The sequence below is a fragment of the Planococcus citri genome, chromosome 4, assembly GCF_950023065.1.
Source record: "Planococcus citri chromosome 4, ihPlaCitr1.1, whole genome shotgun sequence".
Lineage (NCBI taxonomy): Eukaryota > Metazoa > Arthropoda > Insecta > Hemiptera > Pseudococcidae > Planococcus > Planococcus citri.
Window position 1 is genome coordinate 42,523,847 of NC_088680.1, and position 14,883 is coordinate 42,538,729.

Sequence of the window (14,883 nt, forward strand, 5' to 3'; positions counted from 1 at the left end):
TGCAGGATTGATCTTCGGAATTAGTATTGGATTGAGCTGATGGAGGAGTTGATGAGGTTGCTATCAGGGCTGCTGCTGTTTTCACAATCACAGGTTCGTTTTTCGGATCTGGTTCTTTCTTATCAGCACCTTTCAATTTACGTAGACGAATATCCTCGGAAACCAATGATGAAATTAAATCTTTGAGCTTGATTTTTTTGTTCAGATTAGCTGCTGATACGATTGCATCGAAACATTTAGGTAGAGATGACAAAATTCTTGTTTTAAAAGCGGACTCGGAAATGCTATCGCCTAAGTTGATTATCTTTTGGCGCAATATTTCAAGTTTACTCACATTTTCTTGCATGGATTTTTTACTGTCATACTCGAAATTGAAGAATTCCAGTTGCAGTTCATCAAGATCTTCTTCTTTTGGACCATAGAGCTGTTCGATTTTATCTAACATCAAAGTTGAAGTGGTACAATGCAAAATGTGACTGGTCACATGTTCACTGATTGTACCTGCGATCAAGAGCTTGAGTTTCAATTCTAAACTTTCTTGTTTTGTTTTTTTCGTGGTATGATGCACTTCTAAGTCATGTAAGTTTGTTACTTGTTCTATAGCTAAGTTCAATCGAAAACGCCATTCAGGATAGTTCTGTGTACCTTGTAGTTTGGAGATGCCATTTGAGATGCTGATTATTAGGTTGTCCATGTTGACTGAGTTCGGAGATTGAGTGGTTGTTCTGTTCGAGTGCGAGATCCAATGATCGAGTTCTAGTTCTTGTTCAAAGTTCAAGGAGTGCGAGGCCAAATATGCCGAGTTCAAAGAGTGCGAGGCCAAAATTGCCGGTAGTACAAAGTACATTAGTTGAAAAATACCATAGTTCGAGTTCGATTTCTGTTCGCGCACAGTTAGGCAAGGGACTGGGCCCATAACCTGTTATTATACAGTTTAAATAAAGTCACGAAAAAGCAGAGTCTTGTTCATTATTTAATACGTAAAACAAATTCATCAAATTATATAAGTACAAAACGAGATGATAAAGGCATGGTGAAAAAAAACAATGTTACCACACACACCGGATAGAGCTTAAATCTAGTTAAATTTCGATGGCAGTGTTGCACATTTCCAACATTTTTTGTTCAAAGTTACCTGTATTACTTTTATTTCGAAAAAATGAACTAAAAAACCAACGGTTTCGGTATGACGTCATTCCCAAACCGAGAAAACGCGACCTAATCGGTATTTCACCATGGAAATTCGTCAGTCAATCCGATGCCGATGCCGTAACCGACAAAAACAACTGATAATGCGAAATGCGGAACCAAAATCGCTGGTGTTATTGTTCAAAAAGTGCTTTAAATGTGAATATTACTTGTGTAAATTTGTGTGAATAAGTTTCAATGTATTTAAATTTATAGTATAACAAGTTTCCAAACAGAAATTTATAATTTTCCATCATGGGTGTGCCGAAATTCTTCAGATACATAAGCGAACGGTATCCATGTTTGAGCCAGTTGATTCTGGAAAGCGATGTAAATAATACCTATAATATTGTACAGTATTAAGATCTCAATGATTGCTTATGTCACATACGTAATCCCACTCTTTGTTTTTAATAGATTCCAGAGTTTGACAATTTGTACTTGGACATGAATGGCATCATTCACAATTGTTCCCATCCAAACGATTATGACCCCCACTTCCGAATAACGGAGGAGAAAATCTTCAAAGATATATTTCATTACATCGAGGTACCGGTTGATGACATTTTCAAGTTGATTCGTGCAACATTTTGTTTCTATTGCGTCTTACTTTACAGGTGCTGTTTCGTATCATCAGACCCCAAAAATTATTTTTCATGGCTATCGACGGTGTTGCGCCTCGTGCCAAAATGAATCAACAGCGTGGTCGAAGGTATGAAATACATCGTTTCTCAGTTACCTTCAAAGTATCGAAAAACATATTGATCCTTTTGTTTTAGATTTCGATCGGCCAAAGAAGCCGCAGATCGGGAGAAAGAAGTTATGAAGAAAGGTGAAAAGCTCCCAGAAGCTGATCGATTCGATTCTAATTGCATTACACCTGGAACTCCGTTTATGGCTAGGTTACAAGCTCAATTAAGGTATTTTGTCACGTCTAAAATGTCTACCGATAAAATGTGGCAAAAAGTGAAGGTTATTTTATCAGGACATGAGGTAAATTATAAATTTTCACGTTTATTTTTATCAGCTTGTATTGTACATGATGTAATGATCGGTTCACTTTCAGTGTCCTGGAGAAGGCGAACATAAAATCATGGATTATATTAGATATCTACGTGCTCAGCCTGATCATGATCCAAACACTAGGCATTGTTTGTATGGCTTGGATGCTGATTTAATCATGTTAGGGTTATGTTCTCACGAGCCACATTTTGCGTTATTGAGAGAAGAAGTATGTTTACTGCTGTTTTTTGTGCCTAGATATAAATGTTGAATGATGACCTATTTTTTCACTAATGAAAATTATATGAATTCAGGTCAAATTCGGTTCTAGAAATCAAAGTAAGAAAATTGTTGCTCCGGAGGATACAAAGTTTTTCTTGTTACATTTATCTCTAATGAGAGAATATTTGGAGATGGAATTTTCCGATGTGAAAGCTACGTTACCCTTTGATTTCAACTTGGAATCTATTATTGACGATTGGGTAATTATTTCTGACCATTATCATCGTTTCGAATTCTCTTTGCAAGATATGTAACTTATTAATGATTTCAGGTTCTGATGGGATTCCTCGTAGGAAACGATTTCATTCCGAATCTACCTGAACTTCATATAGCTAGTGGAGCTTTACCTGTATTATATCGTGCATATAAAGAAGTTTTACCTACGTTGGATGGTACGGTGACTGATTAAATATTGAACCTTTAAATATCGGTGAATAATCAACTGTTTGATTTTTAGGTTATTTGAACGAAAGTGGAACTTTGAACCTTGCTAGATTTGAAGCCTACATGAGGAAGTTGGGATCGTTTGATATTAAACAATTCAGAGAAAAATACGAAGATATTAGATACATGGAAAGGAAGACGGGACAAACTGAGGGTGATGCTGAAGTGAGTAATGAATACAAAAACGAACAATGGATATATTCTGTCAAGTATGGGTTTGAGACTAAATTCGACGATGTACTTTTAGAGTACTCCGGCGAACAATATAAACTACCGAAGACCCTTGCAGCCATTTTTCGGATCAGCAGAAGGAGAAGGTGAAGATAAAGAAGACGGAGAAGCTCAAGAAATAGTAGAAGAGCCTTTAGAGAGCTGCGACGATAAAGCTATTCAAAACATGATGGAAATGGAAGAGGACGAAGGATCTGATTACTATGACGAAGAAGAAAGAGACAAAGATCGCTTAGCTTTCTTCCAAGAATTTCATCTGCACAAACGCAACTATTACCAAGAAAAACTCGAATACGAACATGTCACACCGTATGTAGCAAAATTCATGATTCAGCATTCCAATTTACACGAATGATAACACTTTTTATCTTTTATCAATTTCAGAGAAGTGTTACGTGGTCAAGCTGAAGGTTATATTACCGCTTTGCAATGGAATTTGAATTATTATTACAATGGCATTTGTTCATGGTCGTGGTACTATCCGCATCATTATTCGCCTTATATTTCTGATATACAGAATTTCAAAGATATGAAAATTGAATTCGATTCGGGCAGACCTTTCCTACCTTTCGAACAATTGCTCGCTGTGTTGCCAGCTCTGAGGTATTTTTTCATTTTTTTTCTTCCCTGGTTGTCATTAGCTTGGAGTATGCTAATTACTCATTTTTTTCTGTTCAACAGCAAAAGTTTATTACCGAAACCTTTCCAAGAATTAATGACTGATGTTCGAAGTCCCATTTTTGATTATTATCCTTGTGACTTTGAAACCGATCTGAATGGCAAGAAAAATGATTGGGAAGCGGTCGTGTTGATTCCATTTATCGAAGAGGTATAAATATCTGTTGCGTAATCAGGTTCGAAGAGATTGACGATTAATCTATGGATGTTTTGCATTGCAGAAAAAATTACTCGCAGCTATGGCAACTTGTAGCGACAGATTAACCGACGAAGAGAAAGAACGTAATTCACATGGTCCTATGCACGTGTACACGTATTCTGAGGAGAATCTTGGTACGTTCTAGAAAATTTCTGGCAACACAAACTTAATGAATCTAACATCAAATATTTTATTCAGGTCGTTACGAAGCTCCGGCATATTTTAATGCTATAGAAAAGAATCACGCTGTAGATACACCTCTTCATAGAGATGATATCGCTGTACCAAGAGAGAAACTCCGAAAAGGTCTTTTACCGGGTGTTCTTTTGGATGTATTCTTTCCCGGATTTCCTACCTTCAAGCATCTTAAATATACCGTAAGTTGATTCTGTTTCTGAAACGAACCCTCCCTAAAGTCAAATTAATAACCCAATCGAATTTTTTTCAGCATATACTGGAGCCAAAAGGCGTTAAAATTTTCCAATCTCCTAGTCAAGGAATGAATATGATTGTGAAACCAGTTAAAGAACAAGAAACGCCACCGTTGGACATTTTGATCAAAGAGTTTTTAAATAAAGTCATTCACGTTTCGTGGCCTTACTTAAACGAAGCAAAGTGAGTAAAAATAGTTCGAGAAAATGTTTATTTCGATTACTAATTCGTTTGGAATTTTCAGAGTGGTCGGTATATATACAAAAGAAGAAAAATGTTGGGTGGAAGCTGGACAGATGAAAAAAGAACCATTGAATGCAGATCAGCAGAATGCTTTCAAAAAAGGATCTGAAGCGTTGAAACACGAGTACGTTAGAAACATTTCATGGTTTGAATACAAGAAGACCTGGAGAATATTATTTTTCGTTTGTTTTAGGTTTTTAAAATCCAAAGGGATCGATATTGGCAATGAAGTCGATTTGGTGTTTAGCGTGAGACTGAAAGAGGGGCAGAAATTTGTGTTTAGTTCGTTTAGTTCTGGAAATAAAATTAGTCTCGAGAAGAAGGTTGGTTTCAAACACCCATCTGTAAGTTTCTGTCGCATTTACGTTCGAATACTAATTCTTGCTCGAATTTCAGTGGAGCAACAAAACGCAATCTTTTCCAATTCAAGTAATTGTCAAAGAACTGAAAACCAAAACAGTAGATCCGTCCGGGTTAACTTTAGACGATATATTCCCTGTGGGATGTAGTTGTTTCGTGTTGAACAAATCATTCTACGGATGTTTAGGATTAGTAAGCATTATTTCGTTTTCAAGAGAGAGAGTATATTGCTGGAAAATGTGAATAATTATTTTTATTTTACAGGTTTCAGCTCCTTCCGAAGACTGGCTCATAAACATCCGGGTTACCGCTCCTCCTGAACCTAAACCGAACGAATTGCGTATTAAACCGACAAATATACGATATTATAATAGTACGTTAGGTTTGTTTTCATTGATGAAGATTGCTTTAGACATTGAAGCTAATTTCTCGATATTTAATGTTTTTTTAGACGGAGAAACTGCTTATCGAGCCAAAGTACCAAACTATCTAGTGGCTCGGATCACTGGAACTATATTTGTGTTGGATACTGACGATCCGAAAGATGCTGATAAATGTCCTAGAGTCAATATAGGCTTGAATTTGAAATTTAGCCGGCGTAATCAACATGTAAATATTTATTCATACGTATTTTCATGTAGATAATGTAATTAGGGAGAGCAATTTGGTGTTCTCACTTCGATAATTTTCGTAATGGATTTTTGGATTTAAAACAAAGTAATCTAATATTGAAATCTTTAATAGCTTCCTGGTTACACGAAACGTAATGAGAACAATCAATGGCTGTATTCGGATAAGACGATAGCGTTGATTCAGGAGTACCACGATGCGTTCCCAGATGTATTCAGATATCTCAGTGAGAATTCCGATAAAGATAACATCTTCAAAACCCATTTATTCTCGTTACCAGGCCAGTAAGTAGGCTTTATATTATTTCATCAATCAAAATACTCGGTTAATCGACGATTACTCACTCTCGATAATTATTTTTTTCGTAGAACTCACATGCTGAGCGTGATTAGTAACTGGCTAGCTAGCAAAACCGAACTAAAAGCTGAACGAAGAAGTTGCGATGCCGAATTATTGGAATCGGACGTTATTCAGAATGTGGAATATCAAGTGGATTCGTTTATGAAAGCCAATAAACGTGGCAGATATGTAAATATCAAATCCAGACCCAGTTGTTTGTATCAGGTGAGTATTTTGATTTCGAAATTGATTCGATCTCAGAGTCGAAAATTATCCTAATGCTCGGTTGGTGTTTCGCTTTTCTAGCCTTCATCTCAGATCGAAAAAGATTACCCAGATCCGGCCGAATATCATTTATTAGATCGAGTTGTAAACGTACGTGATAATTTTGTAGTTCCTTTAGGTGCACGAGGATTCATCATTGGTAAATATCATCAGTGAATTAAGCCTAATAATGTATTTCAAAAAAATAATTCCTATTGTATTTTTTCCAAGGTATGGAGAAACAGGCTGATACAGGATTAACGTACTGTGATATCTTATTTGATAATTCGTTCTCGTCTGCGGTACAATATCATACGAAGAAAAAGCGTGTCTACAAGTTACCTGATAGATGTCTTTTAAATATCACGTACGCTAAACGAAAACACGAGAAAGAAGAATTGAAAAAGGGTAAAATATATTTGCAATCATAATACCTGAAATAATCTCATTCATTACACTGATTTTTTTTTTTTTATGATCGTTTAGCTCAACCCAAAATTCCTATGATGCAACCGAATTCGATGCCTCATCCAATGTTTCCGCCTCCGTTGATGGCTCAAAAAGTAGACGTACCGATGCAAGGCCCCGGCTTAGCGTATAATGTTGGTCCAATACCTAGACAAATCATGATAGCAGGTTCTGGCCAGCCTATGAGCTATTCGAATGCAGTCACCGATCGTAAAATTATACCGCAAAAAATTGGCCAATTTCGAGCTATCGAGAATAATAACGTTGACGTTAGACAAAGACCACCTAAAACTGATTCACCGATAAAAACAAGAATTATAGAGAACTCTAAACTTGCCGGAGGAGTTGAAGAGGAAAAGATCAGCGTAAGTTTTCTCAAATAATATTATCTTGATTAGAGAAAATTTGGAATTTCTCTAGGTCGTTTGAGCCAAAATTTAGTTTACTGGAAGAACATGTTATCCATACCTCAGAACCTAACTTTCTAGCTTTCAAAATGAATTTTTCGATTTTTGACGGAATTTTTGGAAATCATCATCATCATATCGAAATTGCCTTCTACTGCGATTTTTCATAAAAATGATAAATCCTGAGATAGAAATTTGAAAATCTGTTCTAATTTGAAAATCTACCTTCAGAATCGATTGGCGTCATTTTTGAGTCGATTTAAAACCTCCAGCAAGTTCAGTCGAGACGCCCCCCCCCCCGGCCTTTGTAGTCAGTTGCGACCATTGTCCAGTCGATGTATAAACTTTTCTAGAGCTATTTTACCGCACTAAAGAAAGATTCAAAATTTTTTGAATAAGTTATAAAAGTGATATTTGGGGTGGGGGGAGAAGCTAGTTTTTGTTTTACGAACAAATTTTGAGATTTTCTTTAATATTTATGTAAAATGTTGCAATTTTGGTAATTTTGAAAAATTCAAAAACTAATTTCGATTGTTCGAAATTTGATTCTGAAAGTGGCGTGATTTTTCTGCCAACAGAACTTCAACTCATTTATAGAAGGTAAACATTCACATTTATTTTTGTTTCATTTTTTCATCCGCAGGAGACGACATTAGCCTTGAAGAAAATGTTGCGTATCAACGATGCTAGTAACGATAAATCAGCTGGTAGCAAAAACGCGGAGGATAAAAAGACCGATCATAACGCCGAAGAGGTAAGTTACAAATCAAAAATTTCCATACTCATGTTTTTTTTTCAGTCAGAAATGTCGAAAATCTCGCAAAGAAATTTATCATACAAAGTTCCTCTTTTTATGATGTTGAATCGAAATTGACAACATTTTGTTAAATTTATTTTCATAATAGCTTGGTCAAGGCTGTTATGGATATAAACGTACGCGAGTGTTTTCAAGATCCAAACCTCATCACATCACACCCACTACACCTTATCGCCATTTTTTTTACTATAGATGATTATTCGATTTACTGGACTTTTTTTTTCATTATTTTCGTTGGAAGATGAACATTTTTTTTTTACTTTGGTTTTCGAAGATCGCGTTATTTATTTCGTTATTATTAATTTTTATCGAGTTTTTTTTTTGTTTTCAATAATTTTTGATTTTGTTTCTGTATTTTTCACATTTTGTAATTTTTTTCTTTTTTGCGTCGACCGCGGTTGGTTTCGATTTTGCATTGTATCGAGCTCCTTTACTTTTTTTCTTTTTTTATGAGCTATTTGAAGTGAATACTTTTATTTTTAATCGAGAAATCGATTCATATTGTAAAATAAAGCAATCCTTATATTTTTCATTGGTTCAGACTCTGAAGGCAGATTGGCTCCGTGTACATATAAACAATTTTATACTGTTTCGTATCCATTAAAAATGTTATCAAAACATGAAACAAGATAGTAGGTGTAGTAGAAGGGGGAGAAGAGGGAAGTTTCATTTTTGATTGTATCAAGTGGGAAACTCTCGTGTATATCAAATTTTATCAAAAATGAAGAACAGGGTGCCTAATAAATCCTGCGACTTCTGAAAGTGATGAAGAAATCTCTCATTTGACAAAATGATGGTACTAATTATTGCTAAACATGAAAAAAAAAAACCTAAAAACTTGCATTTTTTTGTTGAAAATTCATAATTTTGACTCTTGTTTCGTTGTTCAAAATACAAAAAAATCATTTAGCAATTTAAAAAAAAAATCTTCAGAAATTCGAGAAATGGTGTTCAAATATGCCATTTGTTTAATTTGAGTAATTTCCCAAGTATTTTAACTTCATCGCATTTCATTCATTTTCGATTTTAAAATTCAAGTATATTTTATTGATGAATCATTTTATTATTATACATTTTTTTTACCAATTTTATTTTCTTGGTCCATAAAAAAAACTTCTGGTCTGTTTCAATTTGCCTCTGGGTCTTAACCTCGACATTTCATTTCATAATTTTTTTACTCCCTCTTTTTAAGACGTTCATTGTTAATATTTAAAAAAACATTTCTTCATCATGTTTTTCATTTTTCCAAGTTGCTTATCTCATTTATTTGTTCCAAAAGTGTCTTATCTTTCTTTCTATATTTTTTTTTTCAATTCGTAATGTGTAATTTCGCAAAATAAAAAAATTTTCAAAACCGAAGCAGCCAATGATGCTTTCTTTGTTATCAATTTTGAAAATTTACTGGTTGGTAGGGATAAAAAAATAAGGGGGTTAAAGGTCATTACCCTCTGTATGATATTTACATCCGCATAAACCTTTAGATATGGAGGTTCTTCGTAATAATAAATGTTTTTGCAACATAATGTATCTTATGAAAGTAAGTGAATGAATTAAAAGAAACAGAAAAATCTTATGAATGCGAATTATCGACTGACCATTAATTTAATACAATTTTTTACCTGTAGAAATATTAATGAATTTTTTTATGCGATTTTTTCAGAATAATGATAACAAAGGTTACGTAATCGAATTACAAGAATTATTCCAGAGAGCAGGTAAATGAATGATTTAGTTTTCGTAGATATGATAACGAAGGTACGATATTAATAAATTGGGATTTTAAATTACAGGTAAAGGTAACCCTAGATACGAGTATACTCACTCAGATGGAAAATTCCGAGCAAATTTACGCCTGCCTGGCGTCGATGTGGCTATTAGTGGCAATCCTGCACCTACGAAGCAACAGGTAAACGCTATCTACTTGTCTACATTCATGTCTTTGTCTACATTAGATGTACTTAGAGTATGAAAATGGCATTTGCACAGACCTACGCACGTATTAAAAATGATCACCACCTTCTAACCCTCTAAAAAAAAAAAATAGTACTTGAAAAAAAAACTCATATCGCGAGACTAACACGCTTGTATACTCATAATAACAATCGATCTCATTGACTTGGGCAACTACTCACTGTGGCGGATTTGATGTTGAAATAAGCCTATAATTCGATGTAGTAACACCTCGACCGTATATATTTTTCCACAGGCCGGAGAAAAAGCCGCTTTTCTAGTTCTACAATTTTTAAACCTAGTTAAAAACTATGGCGAAAAAGTATCGCCATTGCCTCCTAGCGAAAACGTAATACTAGATTTGAACCTGCAATTTTTACGACTGCAGTCGCAGTTGCAAGATATGCAGCGTCAGCAAAACGCCATTGATCGGTCGCCATCGACAGCCAAAATGCAATACGGCGCCGTCGCAGGCCAATCTGACGTCGATGGACTGCAGTCTATGATCAGATCGCATCAACAGCAACTGCAGCATCAGCAGCAGCAGCAACAACAACAACAGCAACATCAGCAAAAATTACAAATGATTTTGTCCACTCACCAACAGGCCGCCGGAGCGCAGTTACCGCCGCAACATCAGTCGATGGTGCCATACTCGCAAACGTATCCGCCCGGAATGCCATTCCAGCCACCGCAGGTTGCACAGCAGAGACAGATGACTGTAGCCAATTACACGTATCTGCAGAACGCGCCGAATAAGTACGCCGTGCATCCGCATCAGTTGTATTATCAGAATGTGCAGAATATTTATTATAATCCACCGTAAGTGTTGTGATTTTGATGCGAGACTGATGTTTCGGGGAAATTGTTTTAAAGCTCGTTATTTTATGTTTTTTTTTTCTATTGCAGGATCAGACCTACCAATTTTCAACCTCCTAATGCTGCTTCGATTCCACCTCAGCAATGGATTCCTCATATGGTGCCACCCAGTAAGTTAATTTTTCAGTTTTGACGCTGATTTTTAGAGATTAGCTCATAAATGATGTATGTACCTAGTTTTTAACGTGAATAATTATGTTTTTGGAAAGAAGAAGATGATTTTGAACATCATAAAGTGAAAAATATTGTAAGACATTTTAATGAAAAATTTTGACCAAACGATATTTATTTTGTGATATTCTCGGACAAATATTCATAATTCATAAATTGAAAAAATTTTATTTTATTAAAATGTTGAAAAATTGATGTACTCTATTTGAGCAGAGAGTTTTTAAATATGAAAAAAATGATTATGCATTTTGAGTTATCAAAAAGGAAAATTTCAAAAGTGATTCTCTCAAAAACGTATTCATAAATTCAAATAATCTCCTTCTGAGAAAAAACTTGCTTCATTTTTTTTTTGTTTCAATAATTTTTTTAATTAATTTTTCTCTTTTTTACAGATGTTGTGAACATGCCTCCAATGCAACCTCGTACCTTTTACGCGGAACAGTTACCTCAAAATTTTAACCAACATATCGATAAACCAGTAAGATACATATTTTCATATTATTGTGGTTTTTTTTTCAGCAAGATTATCCCTCAAAAATGGTCGTAGGATCTGAAGGGCAAATTAATAAGTTATTATTGAAAAAAAAACTGGGGTCTGATTGAAAAAATTCATCAAAATTATTATTAATATTATTATTTTTTGAAATATGTAAAGGTGAAAAAAATCGTTCGTGATTTAAAAAATGAGAAAATTTTGGATTTGTTGATAATTTGATAAGATTGGCATTTTAAAAACGCCTCTACTTTGCCTTTCTCATGTTCTCCAATCCCCCCCTCTTCCGCTCCATCTGTAATAATTCTACTTTTGGTGTGTTTTTTTTTTCAAAAAATTTCAATTGAAACGTAATTTTGATTAAATGAATAATTTTTCCAATACAAATATATCCATGCTGAAAATTTGCGTTTGAAAAATTGCTGATTGCTGATTAGTCATTATTGAAATTTTTTCTACTCCAAAGTGTAAATTTATTCTCTAAAAATTTCAGTAAAATGGGGTTATGAGAAAATTTTGAAATATTATTTTAAATAATTTTACATTGCAATGAGACTCAAGATCTACTGGAAGCCTGCTCCGATATACCAGAAAATGTTGAAGAATTATTTTAAAAATAGATAATGTACCTAATTCAAAAAACATGAGTGTTAAATAATCGAGAAATTGTTTTGAAAATAATTTTAAGAATTATCACTTCCTTCCCCTCCAAAAAATTATTGATTTCAGAATTATCAACCTGCTAATTTTTTCGAAAATACGAATATCTCCCTTCTTTCCGTTTGCCTGCCCCCCCCCCACGAAAAAAAGTAAACACAATCGTTATAATAATCTTGTGCACTAATTGCAGGGCTCATACTTGCTTACTTTTCAAGTAGGTCGCTAAATCACTAAAGTTACTAAAAATGAATTTTGATTACTTCGTCAAAATTTTGATTACTATAGTCACTTTTGGCTTTTCAGTGTTACAGTTACAAAGCTTTGCCTTTGACTAAAATTGTCGGAATCAAAATCTTGCTTTCTGAAAAAATTAACAAAAAATCTCAGCTTCTGTCAAAATTTGCTAAAAGGTGTTTTCTTTCCAGAAATTGTCTCTTGTTTGCAAAAAGTTCCAAAGTCTTATTTTTTTTCAAAAATTGCCCAATGGTCTCGCTTTGCGTTGCTAAAAATTGTTGTAAGAAGCTTTGCCTTTCTGGTAACATTGTCAAAGACTTGCTTTTTACCAATAAATAAGTAATTTCCAAAGGTTCCCTTTTTGGTAAAAATTGACAAAAAGTCGCATTTTTTATCAAATTGCCAAAAATTTGACTTTTTGATCTAAAAATGTCAAAATTTGCCAAAATTTCATCACTTCTGCCAAAACTTTCTGAAAAGTTCCACCGTTTTGCTAAAATTCACTGAACGTTATCGCTTTTTTGCAAAAATATCTAAAAAGTCTCAATTTTTCGAAAAGAAATTATTGCCAAATGATTTAAATTTTTTGTCAAAAATTGTCAAAAAGTCTTGCTTTACCTTACTTACCAATAAGTTGTGGAGCAGTCTCACTTTTTTGACAAAAATTTGTCAAGGGATCATTTTTTTGCCAATCATAGCCGAAAAATCCTGATTTTTGATTGTCCAAATCTTGTTCAATTTTCATTATTGCACGTTTACTGTTTCGTAATTTTTTTTTACATTTTTAATTGAAATTTGAAATTGCTGGTTTTTGTTATTTTTTTTCTTCATCAAAATGCTGAGAATGTAGAAATACAGAAAATACTGCAAAATAATTCAGAGAATATTGAAAAATGTTTTCTATTACTTACCTAATAAAATTCATCCCAAAATTCTCGAAACAATATTATAATAAGGTTAATCTTGTGAAAAAATTGTAGGTAATCGAGTTGTGGAAAAATCGTTTTCAAAATATTAAAAGATGTCCTATTCTAGTTCTGGCTCAAAAAAATTGCTTGAAAAATTGTCAAATTATTTTCAACATTTATCGCAGTCCGGTGACAGAAATTTTATTGGAAGATTAATTTGTAGAAAAAATCCAGACCTTCTAAAAAAAAAACCTTCTTTCATTCGCATTCGTGAAAAAAACTGCGTAATTTTTCGTTCAAAATTTGTCAATTTCAAAATCCTGGTTGAAATTTTATGTTTTGATTTTTTTAACCATTCATCGTTCCAACCTTTCAACGATTTTCTAAAATAGAAAAGGATTATGAATTCAGGCATCCAGAAGATTAAAATCGTTCTCAATTTTGTCTTCAATTTTGAAAGCTTATGTTAAGTTTGTCAACTTTTTCACGTAATTATGTTACTAACTGAAAATGAAATATTTTTTGCAGGCCTTGAATTACCTCGCTTCTTCCAATAGCCAAGCGTACATTGCAACGATTCCTAATAACCCCAACGATGGAGTGAAAACAAACGCCAATTCACCTCTACCCATGAAATCGGTGAGTAAAATAATCACTGAACAGATTATTTACCTACATTCAGTTATGAATAAGAATTTATACCTAAATTCTAATCCGTATAATTTCAGGACCCATCACAGTGCTCCGGTAGGATCTCAAAGACACCAAAAAAGAAACGCTTAGCTGCAAATTTCGCTACCAAGGCTTCTATGTGAATATAAGTGTTGTGTAATGTATCTATAATGATGAAAAAAACACAACGATAATAAACTTAAGAACAATACATGTGTATATCATCTTAGCCGTAGATTTAAATTCGAGAAATTTTTCCGTTTAAAAATTTTTCACATAAATGTTAAGTTTTAACAGTGTAAAAAAATGTATGTGTACATTTAAGCGATTTCTTTTTCCTCCTTTTTTTTCCATACCTGTAAAATAGATTGATTAACAAACTCGCATTATAAGTGGGTACACTTTTTTTTTTAAACTAGAAATTTATTGACTCATAAGATTTATTTTCATTACACTTTCAACAGTGTGTTCGGTGTTGTAAAATTATTATTTTTACGTTTTTTTTTTTAAATGATTTAATTTTCTTTTTTTTGACATAGAATGATTTTTTTCGATTATGTCATTGTGAATTATTTATTTTTTTTTTGCCTTTTTTATATTATTTTAAAGTTGATTATAATTGGAAATTTTAAAAGTTTTAAAAATAATTAACGAGTTTATAAAGAAATCACCAATGTTTAATGTGTACTGTACTATTTTGTTGAATAGAATAAACGGTAGTGGAACTGGATACTAATACTCGCCACTCGGTGACTCTCGAGTTGACTTTATTAACACTCTTTTGTGTTTCCTACTTAAGAGGGAATTAAATTTAAATGGCGTTAAAACGTTAGGGAAAAGATTTCGTTGCTTCATCCAATTAACCGATGTGCTCCGGCTCTATTCTCACGAACTCTTACTACAACACGAATAGCCGAGAGTGAGAGATGAAT

General features: G+C 33.6%; 1 protein-coding gene across 2 annotated transcripts; it reads left to right on the forward strand.

Moving 5' to 3' along the window:
* Nucleotides 1-1,265: 1,265 nt before the first annotated feature.
* Nucleotides 1,266-14,681, forward strand: pcm (pacman). Of its 2 annotated transcripts, XM_065363544.1 has the most exons (32): nt 1,268-1,518; nt 1,606-1,737; nt 1,806-1,900; nt 1,968-2,181; nt 2,255-2,419; nt 2,505-2,672; nt 2,744-2,864; nt 2,930-3,081; nt 3,164-3,456; nt 3,532-3,750; nt 3,829-3,976; nt 4,047-4,158; nt 4,223-4,401; nt 4,473-4,639; nt 4,701-4,823; nt 4,893-5,022; nt 5,096-5,251; nt 5,324-5,432; nt 5,511-5,668; nt 5,804-5,973; nt 6,058-6,253; nt 6,335-6,452; nt 6,524-6,700; nt 6,779-7,125; nt 7,811-7,921; nt 9,645-9,699; nt 9,775-9,890; nt 10,191-10,756; nt 10,844-10,923; nt 11,377-11,462; nt 13,808-13,918; nt 14,008-14,681. In XM_065363544.1, the coding sequence occupies exons 1-32, from the start codon at nt 1,444-1,446 to the stop codon at nt 14,092-14,094; spliced, it is 5,136 nt and encodes a 1,711-aa protein (XP_065219616.1). In that variant the 5' UTR covers nt 1,268-1,443; the 3' UTR covers nt 14,095-14,681. The 2 variants fall into 2 exon arrangements, with proteins under 2 accessions (XP_065219617.1, XP_065219616.1); XM_065363545.1 differs by lacking the exons at nt 9,645-9,699; nt 9,775-9,890; nt 10,191-10,756; ... (2 more) ...; nt 13,808-13,918; nt 14,008-14,681 and adding an exon at nt 8,073-8,967 and having other exon boundaries at nt 1,266-1,518.
* The last annotated feature ends 202 nt before the right edge of the window (nt 14,682-14,883 follow it).

Coding starts and splice junctions, on each gene's coding strand:
- pcm (XM_065363544.1), top strand. CDS start 1,444: ATGGGTGTGCCGAAATTCTTCAGATACATAAGCGAACGGTATCCATGT. Junction 4,640..4,700: donor CCTTACTTAAACGAAGCAAA/GTGAGTAAAAAT, acceptor TGGAATTTTCAG/AGTGGTCGGTATATATACAA. Junction 7,126..7,810: donor TTGAAGAGGAAAAGATCAGC/GTAAGTTTTCTC, acceptor TTTCATCCGCAG/GAGACGACATTAGCCTTGAA.